The sequence below is a fragment of the Elgaria multicarinata genome, chromosome 2 (genome assembly GCF_023053635.1).
Source record: "Elgaria multicarinata webbii isolate HBS135686 ecotype San Diego chromosome 2, rElgMul1.1.pri, whole genome shotgun sequence".
In the NCBI taxonomy this organism is placed as follows: domain Eukaryota; kingdom Metazoa; phylum Chordata; class Lepidosauria; order Squamata; family Anguidae; genus Elgaria; species Elgaria multicarinata.
Window position 1 is genome coordinate 12248099 of NC_086172.1, and position 18468 is coordinate 12266566.

Here is an 18468-nt window from a genome sequence, read left to right on the forward strand (position 1 = left end):
CATCCCCTCCGTCATTCCCTTATATATCACTCCTCCCCCTCCCCAGACATTCTAACTCCGCCCACTCAGGCCAACATTCTAAAAACCACAGACTTACAAACTGCAGACATACGTTTGGAATTGACTTGTGGGGTGTAACGCCACACTGCCCCTCCGCCATGGAAGTTTGTGTAGTCTGGGGAACAGACTCTATATATCTCACTTCTTCTTGTATCATGCTAGCCTATCAGCTTCTGCAGACAACTGCACGAACGTTATAAAGCCCTGAGGAAGAACGCAACCGCGTTCGAAACGCGTAAGCACCTGGCACTTTAATAAAACTTTTACTAATAATATTATTGTAGAAGATTACTTGGTTCCACCCTTGCCTTCGGCTATTTTTTACTCCCCTACGGGGTTTTCCTTGCTTTCGCACCACTTTTTAAGAAAACAGTTCTCTATTTGAAGACATCCTCTGCTTGAAGGATTGTCCACTCCCAACTCCAGTTTAAAGATAAAGAATAAGACAGGCGAGGAGCCTTGAAGTTGCCCATGAACACTTTGTCCCTGGACTGCAGACTAAGCAGACACACACAGGGTCACCTGGTCACAGTTTTCCCCACTATGGTGAGCTTGACTGCATTTCTCATTAAGGAGTAGAAAACACAAACCATCATAAAATGTCTGTGGTGCTGATTGCTGGGCCTTGAGGGCCGAGAGTTCAAGAGGCAGCTAGACAACCATTCAAGAGGCAGCTGGACAGCCATCTGTCAGGGATGCTTTAGGGTGGATTCCTCCATTGAGCAAGGGGTTGGACTTGATGGCCTTGTAGGCCCCTTCCGACTCTGCTATTCTATGATTCTATCTAGGTTATAGTAATAATTTATAAATTTGCATCTACATGGATAAATTACCATAAACCAATTTTATGCAAGCCAGTGTTCTCCTTTGTCCTCTTTCTTCTCTGTGCATAACTGGCTGCCCTATAATCCAATCAAATTGTTTCAAGGCTGTAGCATTTGATGTGAATCTTTCAGCAAAAGTAATACCACGTTTTGGTTTTAGATTCTAAAGATAAGGCTTAGATTGGTTCATTAGAACATAAAAATTTAAACTAATAAAAAAGTAGCTGTAAAGCTACAACAAACATTCTGTCATATGCATACAAACAGCTGAAAAACTGTATTAGCATAAACTTTTGCTAGCTGTTCTCGAAATATGCAATCATGTTCACATTTGGAGTTGCAAGCAGGGAAATTCTCGCACAATTTATAGGCAACATTGAATGAAGCAAAATTTCCACCTAGTGGTTAGACACATTACTTGTATGTGGTATTTAACCTGTTTGTTCCTCTGTATAGTAAGAGACTGCTGAGGTAGTTTGAAATTATTTGTAAACTGTACTCTTTCACCAATGACTTACACACACTCCTGGAGTATTTAGTCTTGCAGATGGATGGATATAAGCCACTCTGAGTATAAGCAGATTTTGACAGGAGGGCTTCTGTGTAAGTAGCTGTCTCCAAGGCACATTTACATTCATTTTACATCCTTAAGAAATACTTAAAATGACACAGCACACCCCGTGCACTGAGGTAAATTTTGCAGTGTTTGTACCCGTCAAGTACTTTATTACAGTCTTGACCGCACTGTAGAAAAGGGACATAGCGGCCTGCGGTGGAGAATAAAGGATTACACCAAATTATTTCACTAATTCCCTCCCCACGCCCAAACTCATACTGCTTCCCATCCAGTAGGAAATGGTTACCTATGCACTATACAATGTGCAAGGTTATGCAACCAGGTGAACACCTTCAAATACCTGGAATGTGGCGATGGGAGTTTGGACAGAAATGATAGTCTTGAACAAATCGTTCACAAGTGCCTCCTGCTGAGATGGACAGGACGCGACTTGGTTCCTCCTCGCATGAGAGTTCCTGAGCTACCTTGTAACAAGTGAAGACCACATCTGTGGGTTTTCCTGCTTTGACAGATGTTTCCTCACCACCAAATGGGAGATGCTACTGCTAAAACATGTCCCACCCCACTCCCCATGTTATCCTATCACCAGGTGGAAAATGGTCTCCCCTTTTGGCCAAAAGAGGCATGGTCTGAGGGCCCTGATGCAAGCCAAGCAGGTGTGGGTCAGGTGCCTTGATGGAACACAGCCCTTGTACACCACCTGACGTTCCGGGATGGAAGAAAAAGTCAGTCTAAATATTTATTATTTGAAGTCAGCTTCAAATAATAAATGACTCACTATACCTTCCTCATTCCTTGGTCAGATTCTTAGTTGGCCCCTAACATGGATTCAAGGCAGCCAAGTATTGTAATGTGCCATTTGAAGCAGCCACTCCTAATATTCATGCCAAGGCCATCTAAGATTGGAAAGGGTGCATATATCTGCACAATTGAAATGCTTTCAGGGAAAATGTCTGTCACACCAAAACATTGCTAATTTCAGTCTAAAACTGAAACAGAACAATATGCATAGCAGGTCTACTTTTGCACAACAGGGTTAGGCTGCAATCCTAAACATGCTTACTAAGTAAATGCTACTGAATATAATAGGTCTTGCTTCTGAGTAAAAAAATGCATAGGATTGTGCTGTAAGTCTCACAAAAGGGCCAGGAAGTTTTATGTTTCCAATACTCCCTCAGTGTCATTAGAGAAATGGTTGAAGTTATGTCATATCTCATATTTTCGAAGTCTGAAACTCACTGGTCTGTTTACTGTGAATCCAGAAATAACACATTCTTCGGAAAAGGAGCAAGGAGGGAATAATCACAACGGGCCTTTTTATTTATTAAATTAAGGTATCAATGTAAATAATTGATACACCTTTTTTTCCTAGGAAAAGTGACAAAACACACTGACAATTCAACAAGTATATGAACATCATTGGTACAAACGCTAAAAAAACCCTCTCTTGCCATTTTGTTCACTGTGTTGCTTCCACAAAAATCAAACACCATCTGGTGAGAGCAGCAGCTTTTTTGCTGTAAAAAAAAGTGCTGAGCCATCACCACATCTGTTCTTTAAAATTATTGCTCACTGTCAGACAGCAAGATATTATATTTGGGCCATATTAAAACATTTTGTATTATTCATTTTTTGTATCATTCGCAAACACAATATAGGTTTCCGTAAAGTAAACACATATTTGTTCAAACAGTTAAGATAGTGAAAAATAGAAATGCCAAAATATTTTTTGCCTCCCAGTGACTGAATGCTCAGGGCCAAATCAGGCAGTACTTTAAATCTGGATCTAGCAGCTATGGGTTCCCCCACACACACACCATTTTTTTTTTTTTTACTCCAGAGTAGGCGCAGGGACCTCAATTCAGATTGGGACCCTAGAGAGAGGATGGGGGCTTTAATCCTTTCCCCCTGCTATGGGCTCAATCCAGATTGGGGGCCGTGCATCTATTTGGGTGTAAAACTGAAAAAGATATTGCCACTAGATCTGGATTTAAAGTAATGTCTATTTCGGCCCCAAGTTTCATCAAACCTTAAGGAGATTGGAATGTTCAAGTTCAAAATGTGATCAAAATAGTAACAGGAACACAGGAAGCACCTGGAATCATTTTGTCACTTCACAACATATAGGGCAATTTCTACATAGAGTTTTCCCATAAAGAAAGGCTTATATGTGCTTTCCAGTACAAAATCTGAAAATAGATACTTACACAAATCTTTCACAGTGAAACAATGGATTCGTGCTTGGTAGGGGAAGGTAAATATGAAATAGCTATGGTAGATTTGGGGCAAAATATCAGCTTGAAAGAACAGAATTTGATTTTCTGTTTCTTCACCCACTAAAAATGCTACTCAAGACAATGATCAGGTTCAGATGACATTGCAGCTCATCGTGGGTTATTTAACCCATGATGCGTCACAGCACGCATGGGCGCCAGATTGTATTTGCAACCCTCCACTTGCAGGTTATCATGTCATGCGAAACCAGTGAGCATGGGCTATGCAAGGGTTAAACAATCCTCACACAACCCTAAAACAGGCCATGGGTTATGCAAGTGTTGTTTAACCTTGCATAGCCCATGCTTTCCGGGCTCACACAACATGACAACCCCTGAGTAGGGGTTGTATATTCAAAACAGTGGCTGCATGCATGCTGCACCCCATTGTGCATTCAATAAACCGCAGTGGGCTGTCATGTCATATGAACAGCCCCAGTATACGACACTCTTGCTGCTGGGAAGTCACTTCCATTGTTGATATTCATGCAACAACATTGATAGAATGTTGTAAAAATTAAGAATCACCCACATCTACCAGACAGAGAATCGCTTATTGCATAGATGGACATGGAGGGATTTGCTGGCACAAAACGTAGTGTATTTCCTATGAGAGGAAGAACTTGATGAAATGGCAGAAGAAGTCAATTTGTTACCCTCTATTCAAATTCTACTTAAACGAGAACATGGGAGAACAGCCATGTACAGGAGATACAGATCATTGTACCGAATCGGCGAAGAGAAAGTGTTACGACAGAGAAGAATTGCACCAGGCCATTTTCCATTGTCTTCATCGTTCACTTTTTGGATATGTTACACTCGCAATTCTAAAGAATTCATCAGCAGCATCAAGGGCAATGAGACGATCCTGCACAAGAGAAGAAGCTACAGTATTGCAATGGCAAAAGGGATGCATAGAGATAATTGTCAGAAACACTGTCTGTGGCTCTCGTAACGAAAAGGCTCTCCAATCCGTTTTCTTCCATACATTTCTACACTTCCATAACAAAGTGAGTTTGCAGCGATGTAAAGTCTGGTGCTAGATGAGGCATATTTCTATTTACGGCAGACAAGCCTGGATGGGAGCAATTATGTGCCAGGATCCAATGGGCCAAATGAGATTTCCAAATCACACATTTTAAAGCAGTTGTTGACTAAGGCCGTAGCTAGACCTAAGGTTTATCCCAGGATTGTCCTGGGGTCAAACCTGTTCATCTAAGTGCCACACAGGGCATCCAGCGCTCAGGCAGGGACGAACCCGGGATGAACCTGGGATAAACTTTAGGTCTAGCTACAGCCTAAGTTATTTTTTCCTGCCGCACATGCGTCTCTGCTTAAATGTATTATTTTACTGACATTATGAACTTCATCTGTAATTTTAATTTTGAAAGCTGCCCTGTGTATTGTGAATGCAACAGAAGGGTTGGGTATAAATCATCTTAATATTGATTCCGGACTGTATATATTCTTGGGCAGAAAGTTCTGCCTCAGAATAAATAATGCACAACAGTTTAGATTTTTGTGCACACATTCATTCAGCTTTTAAAATGAGAGCTTTCAACAACATTTATAATTTTTCAGACCGAGAATTGTAATTATGCGTGTTGGGCAAATGGAGCATAGCCCTCCTGAGAAGCCAATGTTGCTTCTCAGGCCTGATCAACCTGGCCTGAACAAGCCACATTTTTTCCTAATTTAACAGAGATTAAACAATCATAGACCTATTATCCAAGTCCTATTCCGCCTTAGTCAATTTTTTAAATAATGAATTCTATGTTAGATGCCTCTTTTGAGGGCAGTTTCATGAAAGAGCATGTGAAAGCAATTATGGAAAGAGAAAAGCAGCGACTTACCACCACAAAGAGGTACCTCTCTGAAAGCTCCCAGCTTGTTGGGAAAATAGTTGTCTCCTCAGATAGCTTCAAGAGGATCTCTCGGGCTTTGCTCATGTTCTGAGAGTCACTAACAATGCTTCGTTTGGTTACCGACAACAAGGTATCTGCTTCCTTCTGAAAACCTAAGACAGAAGGATTTGGAGCCCCATCTTAGCAAACACTCCATTCCATACTCTCATAGAACATTAATTACAGCAAACACTGCTGCAAAAGAGACAAAAGTAGCCCAAATCTAGGCGAAACTTTGCTTAAAAACGGGGCAAAGTATTGCGCAATGGGGGTAAAAGGTGAAATGTCTCACTTGTTGGTTAACATACAAAGACAAGTTTAAGAGGCTTTTGAAGTCCTATGCTCATTGGCATTGCTTAGGCAAGCCCTTTGGAGAGGCACAGGAGTAATTTCAGACCACATGTAATTATGCCTCAGGAGCACTTAGAATTCTGGAGAACTTACTGGTCCTACACACTATTGTTATTATATCCTATTAAATGGGCTTATGTACTGGGTATGCAGGCTGACGGCACAAGTCCCCTTGCTTATAACAAAGGATAGCAAACTGTGTTTAGTTTATTATTACAGCAATGCCACAAAAAACTATGTATTTAAGGTGTCCAAACATTTTTTAAAAAAATAACTATAGCAATTGCTCTTAATATATACCTTTTTCCTTTTTAGAATTTGATCTAGAATATATCCAATGTTAGGCCTTTAAACCTGTAAATGAGAATATTAGCCTTCCTTCTGAACTCCCCCCCTTGCAACCCTGAAATATGAAATGGTACCCCCAAATTTGCTGGGTCAACACCATATGAATTCTTTGACATGCATAGAAATAGCATCAGAAACACTTTGTGATGAAGGGAACACTAGTCAAGACACTTGTTTTATTGATTACTGACACTTCTCCCTGAATCTTCTCATTTATTGTTCTCTGTAGAGCACACAAGACCTTCTCAACTAGGTATGTAGTCCCTGCAAGCTGAAACACTCCCTCCCAATCATATGACTCTCCTACACCCTGGTATCTATCATTGTCTTGTACCAACAAGCAATTGGGACATAAAGGGGCTAGCCCAAAACATACATACTTTACTTCAGCTTTCCCCAACTTGGTGCCCTCCAGATGTTTTCAACTACAACTCCCAGCATTCTTGATCTTGTCCATGTTACCTAGGGCTGATGGGAATTCAAATACAAAACATTAGGAGGGCACTAGGCTAGAGAAGGCAGCTTTACCACCACATTGCAGATAACCTTTACAAATGGATTCTTTCTACAATTATCTATTGACTTATAAATTGAATCCATGTGAATAGAAAGAAAAATCATACTTACCCAAGTCTTCCAAAATGCATTTCCATCTGTTTCTCACTTCCCTTCGCATTTGACGTAAAGTATAGATGTCATAGTTCAGTTTTTGCCATTCCTGCAAAGGAAAAAAAGAGATATACCATCTTTACTCCTAAACATCTTAACTCAGCTCTTTCTGATGGTCTTAACAAATTTTGGGGGTTTTGCCCAAATTTAACACAATTAAGGAATGTCCCTTCATTCAGCAGTTCTGCATAACCCAAAGATACTCTCTTTAAGACAAATAGGTAATTTCTCTCTCAATGACTTGTGCAACACCCCCTCTGAATTTCCAAGGAGATCAATCTGTGTGTTTTCCCCACTAGAGGGCACAATACGATCACAAGGCAAACTGAACAGCAGAGTAATCATTCAAAGGAGTAATACATGTTATAAAAACACTGGACTACAACGGCTAACCTGTTTTAGCAGGCCTATACTTTTCAGAAATTAAGTAATAAATTAAATTATTAATATAAAAAGTTGTATTATACACACACACACACACACACACAATGCTTTCCCTTGCAATTCGCAAGGGTAGGTTCCTGAAATGTCTTCTAAATTTGGGTGGATGTTTAAGGAAGCAAAAAGCCTGGGTAACCATAAAAATTACATGAGCCCATATTGGCATTTTTTGCCTGCCTGCCTGCCTGCCTAACCAAGGATGTGTATTTGTCCACTCTAAATATATATCTTGCTTAATCCTTAACATGGCAGCCGCATATCCTAACACAGGCTGTGGTACCTTAGACAATCCTATTTATTATGAGATGTGTTTCTGTAGTCTGTCAACATCCAACTTCAGCACAGGCGTGAGGCAGGCCATAGCTAGACCTAAGGTTTATCCCTGGATCGTCCAGGGGTCAAACCTGTTCATCTAGGTGACACACAGGGGATCCAGTGCTCAGGCAGGGGCGAACCCTGGATGATCACAGGATAAACCTTACGTCTAGCTGTGGCCGCAGACAGATGGTAACTGCATGAGAAACAATTTACTGTTGGTACAATGAGCCACTCAGCATTCTTATTCAAGACCCCAAGAAACATAAAAAATGGTTAATGAAGCTTTATGCTGCAATTGCGGTCAGTCACCCTACGATCAGAAACTGACTGTTGAGGACTCCAGAGGGACTGAAAATCTCTTCTTGCTGATTTATGCATCTTGGTGAAGATCCACTAATAACTTCATCCTGAGGAGCTTGAAAATGGACTTAATCAAAGCTGCTTATTTTTTCCATCAGTTTACCTCAGCTGTAGATCTCCAACCTCCTTACAGAGAATGGAGCCAGAGTAATAAGAACCCCCAAGCAAAGGAAAATTTCATTCCACATTTACTTCACATCTGTCCATCCCTGTCCTTACACCAAGCCTGAATTGCTTGGTGTCCTTATTGCAAGGCTCTTAAATTTAATGGAGAAACAAAAGGAATGTGTTGCGCTGCTGGAAAAATTAAACTGCCTCAACTTGGAGAACCACCAGAGCCATTACAAACTTTGCTTGCTGGATATACCGCTGAATCAAAGCATTTCCTATCTAACATCAGGAAATACAACTCATGCTTCCAAATGACGTCGTTCGGCGCAGAAATCATCACAGCTCCATTTATGCCAACTTTCAAAGTCAAAGGACAAATTTATCATAAACCGGCTCCTTCCTTCCGTTTCAAGATAGTCAACATAAATTCCTACAAATGTATTCATTGGTGATGGCAATGATGAATTGAATGCACGCTGTGGAATTTATACCGGCATAAAAAGGTCCATCGTTTCAAAACTGCAACAGCTACTTCACGAAAAAAACAATTTAGTACATTTGTTCAAAACAGCAATTGACATGATGCCATCTGATACACACAAGATTGTTATTCATGCTGACAAAACGCCTGCTGGAGAACATGTGTGAAGATTCAATGCTCCAACTATAGATGAAGTGGCAATTGTTATAGTCGGAGATCAATCTTGACAGGACCTTTCAAAGGTGAAGATGTCCTCATTCCTCGCATTCCTATGATTCCAACAGATATGCCATTTCAATTTAAGAGATTGCAATTCCCCATTCGATTGGCGTTTGCAATCACCATCAACAAAGCTCAGGGCCAATCTTTAGAATTGTGCGGTTTAGATCTAGACACAGATTGCTTCTCACATGGACAATTATATGTTGGGTGTTCTAGAGTCGGTAAACCAGACAATCTCTATATCTACACAGACAATGGAACAACTAAAAATATTGTATATCCACAAGCATTGTGAAATTAAACATATTAGAAAAATCCGCTTTGTCTTTTCTTTCTTTTCAATTTAACCAGACTGAGCCACAGCAACGCGTGGCAGGGTACAGCTAGTGTCGTAATAAATTTGTAAGTCTTTCAAGTGAAACAAGCCTCTTTCTTGCTTTTGTTCTGCAAGAGATTGACATGGCTGCCACTCTAGAAATTGTTACAATGGAAGGCCCACTTCAAAGTCTCCTTGGATATGGAAAGTTTATAATGCTATAATATTGGTGCTGTATAGAAAAAAAATACGTACAAAAAATACACCTCAAGATGGCATCTATCTAAAATCTCTAGCTGAACAAAACGCAAAAGGAGATTAGCACTAATGGGACGTCTTCCTCCTCCTTCCTTCAAAAGAACAAAATGCCAGGAGGGAAAATACAAGAGTCAAGACTTTTAATAAATATTTATAACTGAATGTTGACGACAGAAGGAAAAAAAAATAGACTGAAAACCAATACCCTAAAATGTCACATTGTCTTTATCTGGGTCAAAATGTTCACTAGAGTTAAAGCTGGCCCAGAGCAGAGATAAGAAGAACCCCTTTTTTGAAGGCGTAAGAGTCTCCGCCCCACTAAGAGAGCTTTCTCTGCAATTTCACAAGCGGGGGACCCTGAGTGTTGAGGAAAAGAGGGAAACCCTATCCACTGTACGGATGGATCATACCAGGATGCGTGCACACACACCCCACGCCACACTCCAGGGGATGTAGCGCTTTTGGGGTGCAATGGTGATTCTGCTTATAGTGAAAAAGCAAAGATGATTTCGTGGTGTGAATGGCCCATTTGGAAGCATCCCAAGTCAGTGAGATCTTTCCCTCTTCCCAGGGTGGGTTGGTGTGGCTCTGCAGATCATAGATTATAACACTGCAGCTGAAGCAGGTCCACAGTTCATGTTAGGTTTTCAAAATAAATGTTTATGCTTTATAGGAGGCTCCTTTAACGTCTTAATGTTACGCTTGCAGAAAAGCCAGACCTTTTAAAACGGATTCAGTTGATCAAATAAAAATATGAGAAAAATATAAATGCAAGCACTGATTCATCTTCAGCTGCCTCCATCCTGTCAGATAGTATTGTAACATGGAACCAACACACCCAGAAGTTACACCATAAAAGGAATTTCACACACTACTTAATACAATTACCTCCCAAAATTTCAGATGGCATAGATAGGGCTCTCAGGTGGCTCCCTACGCAGTCACTGACCAGACCTGCTTAGCTGGTATCCAAAATCTGCATTGTGGAACAACTTGCTTCAGGTAACATTGTAGTGGAAATGCTACTCATTGCTTGCATGTAACAAACTGATAAGTCAGGAAACTAGTAAGCAGCTTCCTAAACAAAGTATACACACAAATATGAAGGATTTGGGGGAATGGACCTCATTTTTGTTCAGTACTCCAATCCCATTGAATTTAATGGAGAAATTAAGGACATTATTTACTTCCACCACCACCACCACCCCACTTAATTCAGTAATATTTTACTTTGGTAGAATTGTGCCTTTGGTTTCCCCCACCCCACCCCACTAAGCTCCATTTATGACAGCCTTTCTCAACCTGAGGCGCTCCAGATGTGTTGGACTACAACTCCCAGAATGCCCCAGCCGGCTGGGGCATTCTGGGAGATGCAGTCCAACACATCTGGAGCGCCCCAGGTTGAGAAAGGCTGATTTATGAGAACAGCAACCTGTGAAGCGATCCCTAGCCTTTAATGCCACAGGTATCATGGCAAAAGCATTATGAAATCCAACAGCTTAATAGAAGGATTAGCTCTAAAAACCTGATATCACTTCAGTGTGTGCTTAACTCTCCCCCTGGACAATAAACACACAACCAGCCACACATCTCAGTCACAATATTTGGATGCCTGCCATAAATAATTCAGAATACAAAAGGGCAAATGTGATATCGTTTAATTACCGTGCTCAGGTGTCCAGTGATGAATATGCAAAGAATATTTTACACAAAGTTATTTTACACAGTATAGTTACACGCCTAAAACTATTGCACTATAAGCTCCAAAGGACTTGAGGGGAAAAATTTAAAGAGGAAATTTAAAAAATCATGACAAATCAACAGATGACCCAATCTGATCAAAATTTGGTATGCTGAAAGCCCTCGTTAAGACCTGCCACTGTGCCAATTTGGATCTCTTTAGCTTTAAAACTTACACAGATGTAAGCATTTGTTTAATTTCCATTTTAAAAATCATAACAAATCAACCAGGGGGGAGGCGAAGCCAGGAGATCAGGAAGTGGGTGGAGCAAAGAGACGATAAAACAAACAGGGTGTCCTGCTCTAATCAATGAATACGGGGGCGGGAAAGCAAAAGGTTCGTAATACGACATTACTGGAGTGTGCCCCGTGAAGTTTAAAAACGACACAAATCAAAACATTTCCAGTGGTAGAAAAAAACGTAATAAGCACTAGTGTAGATCTGCCCTCAATTTCCTTTGGAAGAAAGAGTACAGGGAACTTCTCGTGCCTGAGTGCAAGGATATTTTAAAACTGTACAAACAGGGGAAATGGGACAGGTGATACGAGGTTCCATTTCAGAAGCAAAAGCAGCCCAGCCAACCCTGAACACACAAACAGAGCCCACCTAGCCTCAGATCCAAGATTCTGACACAAGACGCTCAGTCTAAAGTCAGATTCCTTGAACCACCACTGTTGAGCTTGTATGTACAGCTTCCAGGAAATCTTAATACATCCTGTCAGGATGGAGAGTCGCACAACAGATTATAAAACCTCCCTGCTGGAAGTATGACAGCTTAACTCAATTTGAGTTGATTGGAATCACTGGCTGTCATTAGCAAAAGCTGCAGCACCTCAGTGTTCCTTATAAGGACAACAGAAGAGCCTGGCAGGGAACAACACAAATGCAAACGCCATAAAATACATATAATTAAAACATTTAAAACTAATACATTATTCAAAGCAGAACATTATTAAAAGGCATCTTAAAATTCAACTGGGTAGGCCTGCCAGAAGAGATCAGTTTTTATAGCTTTCTTAAAATCCAGAAGAGTGTTACGTTGACGAATCTCTCCCGACAGGTCATTCCATAATCAAAGAGCGGCAGAGGAAAAGGTCCTCGGGGACACGGTGCAACAGCACCCTCCCAACCATGTTCCCCAGCAACTGGTGCACACAGGCTTACTGCCTTGAATACTGGAGATAGCACACAAGCATCAGGGCTAGTAGCCATTGATAGCCTTCGCCTCCAGGAATTTATCAACCCCCTTTTAAACCCATCCAAATTGGTGGCCATCACTACATCTTGTGGTAGTGAGTTCCATCATTTAACTATGTGCTGTGTGAAGAACTACTTCCTTTTATTTGTCCTGGATCTCCCACAAATCAGCTTCATGGGATGACCCCGGGTTCTAGTATTTTGAGAGAGGGAGAAAAATGATTTTCTATCCACATTCTCCACACCATGCATCATTTTGTACACCTCTATCACGTCTCCCCTTAGCCTCCTTTTTTCCAAGCTAAACAATCCCAGTTGATGTAACCTTCCCCCATAGGGGAGATGCTCCAGCCCCTTCATCATTTTAGTTGCCCTTTACTGCACATTTTCCAGCTCTATAATTTCATTTTTTTAGGTGTGGTGACCAGAATTGTACACAGCATTCTAAGTGTGGTCGCACCATGGATTTGTGTAAGGGCAGTATGATACTGGCAGTTTTATTCTCAGTTCCTTGTCTTATAATGCCTACTATCGAGTTTGCCTTCTTTACAGCAGCCGCACACTGGGTGGACATTTTTATCGAGTTGCCCACCACAATCCCAAGACCTCTTTCTTGTTCAAGTCACCACCAGCTCAGATCCCATCAGGTTATACTTGAAGTTGGGGTTTTTTGCCCCAACGTGCATCACCTTATACTTGCTTACATTGAATCGCATCTGCCATTTGGATGCCCACTCTCCCAGCTTGGAGAGATCCCTTTGGAGCTCTTCACAATCCCTTTGTGTTTTAACAACCGTGAATAATTTGGTGTCGTCAGCAAACTTGGCCACTTCACTGCTCACTCCTAATTCCAGATCATTTATGAACAAGTTGAAAAAAATGGTCCTAATACCGATCCCTGTGGGACCCCACTGTTTACTTCCCTGGCCCTATGCCATAGGTCAGAGTCCTTTTTAGACTTCTACTCAACTATGGATAGCACACAAAAGAGAGCTGACCATCACACACGTAGTGAGCCATTGTATTATTCAGAGTACAGTTAACTTTGCAGAACAGTAAGATATTGCAACAATGGAGATTTAAGTCTCAAAGAATCCCACTTAGTAGAATATTCAGGATCAATCGTGCTGCAGAATTAACGATAAGGATTGCCCTTCATTCAAACTTTTACCTGGCAACATAAGCATAAACTCAAACCACCCACTGAGAAACATTCCAGGGAATCTGGCACTAAAATGCTACTAGCTATATTGATGCATTTCAGGAGCAGGAATGTAACAGCAGCACTAAGAGGATTATGCCCAGTCACATGCCATTATAGTTCTTACCTAAAACCTTTGCATTTTAGAAAAAGCTGAGTCCTCTTTAGGGAAAACGTAGAAATGGAGTTTTGTCTTTGACTCAGGTGGGAAGAAGGCATTTGAAATCTGTGCTTGCTTTCCCCATCTACCTTTAAGCAGCTCTAACCACACTCTTCCCCCGCCCTTCTCTGGACTTTTACTTTCCTTGTCATCTGCTTTCCTAGATCACTCACTAATTGGAGAGTATCTCAGTCCTACTCTTTCATTGCAAAGAGGGATTTATTTGGCCACTTCAACACTATAATATGGTGACAAGCAGGATTACCAAGCCATTTCTGGAAACAGGAAAGAAGGTTCGGTAGCTTCTATTCCAAGAGTTCCTTTGTAATCTCGTTGGCTTAGTTTCTTGACTACATTCTTTTATCATGGCTGCCTTTGATTCTATCCATTGGCAGCATTTCCTGAATAAATTACAAGTCCTGGGTGTTGATACAAAAAGCTACTAAACTGCATTATGAGTTTATACTCTGACACATTTTAAGAATTATGAGCAGAATGCAATGGACAACTATCTAACCCAGTGTCAGATACAAACGGTGTGGGACAAGGATGATGTGGTGGAGTTCCTTAAAAGCAATAGTTATTTCCCAATTAAGCCAACAATTAATAAGACTGTCATCCTTCTTTATGAGGTTGATGCTGTTCTAATTTCATATACCCATATTTTAAGGCAGTTTAGTCTGTACTATCAGAATGAACAGCTTTTCACCAACATTAAGCTAATGATTTGTACCCAAACACATTTATAATTGGATACTGGATGGGAACAGTTTAGACCAAGTTTTTCTTTTTTAGTACTTCAGGATTGCTTTCCAGTGATCAGGTGAATGGTCTTCTAAAATGCAACTGAGTACCTTTCTTAGATGATAGAAACACAATAATGTGTTCTATCGTGTAAAAGGGGCACTTTAGTTCAACTAATCTTAGAATTGTATATGGTCAGGATTCTGCCACAATTAATTTACAAAGCCCCTTTATGGGTCATGGTTAATTGGGACTTGCTAAAAGGTGTGTGTGTGTGTGTAGACCAGTTTCAGTTCCAGCCTCAAGTAGGGTGATTTATGCTGAATTAGGTGCAAAGTCTGAGGCTCTTAAATTAGCCTTGATTTTTTAGTTGAAGATTGCTTTCAAACAGGCAACATAATGTATGCTGACTGCAGTTGAGGAAATGGAAGCAATGTCATGGAAACAAAAGGTCCAACTCATTGTTCTGAATATGAGATTTTCAACATCCTTCTTATTATCAGGACAGGGCCAATCCTATGGTATCACCACAGCCCAGTGGCCCTAAGTAGGGTAAGGTTTGTCTTTGTAAACCTCTATATATTGAGGATGTTATACATTTGTCCTTGACTGTAAGACTTAAAATGATTTTCAAATTGTATATTCCTCCCTTGTGGGATTTAGTTAAAGGAAGGCCCTCCATTATAAAACTATGTCTTTTATCAACTAAGAGACAAAACTTTTAGTCCAAACCACTCTATTCCAACCACAGTCATCACACTGTTTCCGCCTGATCTTGTTTATCACTCACAATATCCCCAAAATAAAGTTTGTCCATCAACTCGAAGGAAAAAAACTGTGTGACTGCAGATTATGACTTCCTTAAAATCAATGTTTCCCTCTTTTGACAAGCAAGCACGACAAGTATAATTAAGATTTTAGTTCACCGAAAATGCGGCTAATCAAAATAAGTCCATGCCAAGTTTAAAGTAAGGCATCAAGACAAATTAAAAAGAAGTGCCAAGGCTAGCTTCCAGGTTATGGCACCCTACAAGATAGGGTGTATAAAGATAGGATATAAAGATAGGATAGGATCCTATCTTTATATCCTATCCAAGATAGGATATAAAGATACTGCCCTCAATGTGTGTGTCTCTAATCCAGGCAATGCTGAAAAAGTTACTTTAGTCATAAAATACTACATGGAGCTGCGGTTAGAATGAAGGCTTCAGAGGCAAAAAGCTTGGGTAGTAATTCTTGCTCTGTTGCAAAGTTCACTGGATGGCTTTGGGCAAGTCATTATCTTCCATATTTTGGACAGAAGAAAAATGCCACTGAATTGGCTGAAGGCACCTTGGAGTACAGAGATCCGACATGTAATAGCAGTGCATACTCTTCCCTATATTCACGCTGTTCTTGTCTATTTGTAAATAAGGTAGGGCTGAATTCAGTTTAAATTGCTGAGATTCCTGAACTTCCCCCATGACTCATATTTTCTTGCATATCTTACAGTCCTGGCTACCACCCACCACCACCACCCCCGTTTCAGCATGCAGAGTCAAGGCAGGAAGCATTTTTCTCCCAATTGGCTTAATGATATTTCATCTTGTAATGCTTCCTGTCTTCCCTCTGTTTGCCTGAGGTGGGGGTGGGCGGTGGGGGAGGGGAAGAAATGCCCTTCACCAATCACACAGAACCGCAGCTGGAAGCGGCAAGAGAATACAGAGAATCCCAACTTTACCACCTGTGAAGAGGGTGGCTAAATTCAGGGCAAGCATTTTGGTTCAGTAGAAAATGAAGCAAATATTATGTAGATTCCATGGGTGTTTTGTTCTCAAAACTGAAATTGAACCTAGACTGTGCTGCCCCTGGAAGACATACAGCAAATTTGCCATGCACCTACCACAGCCTATGGTCTATATACTTTTGCTACCGAACTATTTTACAGCACATTACCTTTTTCTCACATTCCAAATGCTCATGAAGGACAGCTGTCCACCACCACACCTACTATTTGGTGGAGCTGAAGAACAGCCTTTGCAAGTAATTTATCAAGGCAGCAGTAACTATGTTTTATTTTTGACATCTGGTTATAACCTTGGCAGATTTCATGATTTCAGTCTCAAGACTGAAACTGTCACTGTGGGCACCAGAGGGCATGCTCCTAGTGGTTCCACATGGATCTTTGGGCCAATTGGAATCCACCAGGTGAAGAGCCTTTCGTGTGGTGGCTCCTTTTCTTTAGATTTCTCTGCCCCAGGCACCAACACTGTGCTGCCTCTGTTGTCACCTGAACACAGCTCTTTTCCAGGAAGCATTCCTCAATTAACCAGCCACCACTTTTATCAGTATTCTGTTTAAACTGAAGAATGGTAATATGCTGTTTCAATCTTTTTACTGTTTTATTGCTATGTTCACTGCTTAGGAAACTATTTTAGATATAGAGCAGTATATAAATATTGCAAATAAATATATCAAAACAGAATTGCTTTTAAACGGCTTTACAACAGCCTTTAACACTGCTTCATTCCCATATGAACCAGCCTGATTGCCCAGGCTGTCCTGAGAGGCCCTGCTCCATGGACCCTCATGGTTTGAGGCATGATGGGTAGCTCTAAGAGTTGGAGCCTTCTCTTCAATAGCACCCGTGCATTAGAATCTAAGCAGACTCAGGCTTTAGCTAGACCTAAGGGTTATCACGGGATTGTCCTGGGGTCATCCCTGTTCATGTAAATAACACACAGGATATCCTGGGAGCAGGCAGGGACAATCCCGGGATAAACCTTAGTTCTAGCTAAGGCCTCAGTCTCTTGCCTTTTCAGTTTTAGAGGAGACCTTAAGGCTACATTTTTCTGTCAAATTTTAGGGGAAGGAAGCAGACAATATTTGCATCCTCATGCTTGTTTTGTTAGGGTATTGTGTGACATCTCTCTCTCTCTCTCTCTCTCTCTCTCACACACACACACACACACACACTCTCTCTCTCTCTCACACACACATGCACACACACGCTGCAGTGCATTATTTATTCATGCTGCTTAGATACTGCATTTGTAATGTTTTATTGGTGGTGATGGTGTGGTTAATCCCTATGAGCCTCCTTGTAGATTGGTTTTGATGGAGAGGCAGCACATAAACATTTTAAATAAAAAAACAGATGATGCAGCTATCTTGCGGTAACCTCACGGAATACTTGGTTTCAGCAGTCTGGAGGTAGGGATCATTTATCAAACATTATTCATTGCCCCTCCTTTCCTAAGCACCTCTTTTACTTAATCTAGTTAGACATTTTAATTATTCCATATTGTTTATTGCTGTAGAGTTATACATGCAAATTAACGTTTTAAAATGCAACGTTCAGTTTTTCGAGAGCAAGTGACAGAACTAACGAGCAACAATGTATCAAGTCAATCAGCAGACTAATATTAATGGGGTTTTTAAAAATAAAAAAAATTGACCAACCATTTATAGGAAGTTCAAGGTCTGTGTATAGGCCTTACCTCAGAATCTTTGTCCAGTTTATCTCTAACCACAATTAGGTTATAGAGTATCCGGTCATCATCTGCTTCTGTGTGGGAGATGTCATGAGGGGCGCTCCACAGGTTCTTCTCTTCATCCCATGCCTGTGTTGCTCCAAATGAAGCATAAGGGTTGTTATTACTGAAGTGCAATAAAGAAAAAGAAATTGAAAACTGTATTAGCAAGCCAGCTTTGGAAAAATGGTGCAAATCATATGAATTGCTAGCATCATTAGTTGCTGGGGAGCTGGTGGGTGGGGGCAGAGTTAGGAGTCTCCCATACAAAAAGGGAAAATGCTTAGCTGAGATTACTTGCCTGCTTTCATGGTTGACCTGACTATGGCTCACCAGTGGTCAGAGAGCTACCAGAAAGGACTGGCCACAAGCAGAATTGCCATGGAATGAGGGGAAAACT

General features: G+C 40.9%; 1 protein-coding gene across 1 annotated transcript in view; it reads right to left on the bottom strand.

Moving 5' to 3' along the window:
- Positions 1–2760: 2760 nt before the first annotated feature.
- MREG (melanoregulin) overlaps positions 2761–18468 on the bottom strand; it is a 29217-nt gene continuing 13509 nt past the window's right edge. Inside the window, exons 2-5 of the mRNA XM_063116007.1 lie at positions 18036–18195; positions 6965–7055; positions 5588–5751; positions 2761–4602 (exon numbers count right to left, since the gene is read on the bottom strand). Of these exons, the coding sequence (XP_062972077.1) occupies positions 4525–4602; positions 5588–5751; positions 6965–7055; positions 18036–18195 (493 nt within the window). The 3' untranslated portion in view covers positions 2761–4524. The remainder of the gene's footprint in view (positions 4603–5587; positions 5752–6964; positions 7056–18035; positions 18196–18468) is intronic.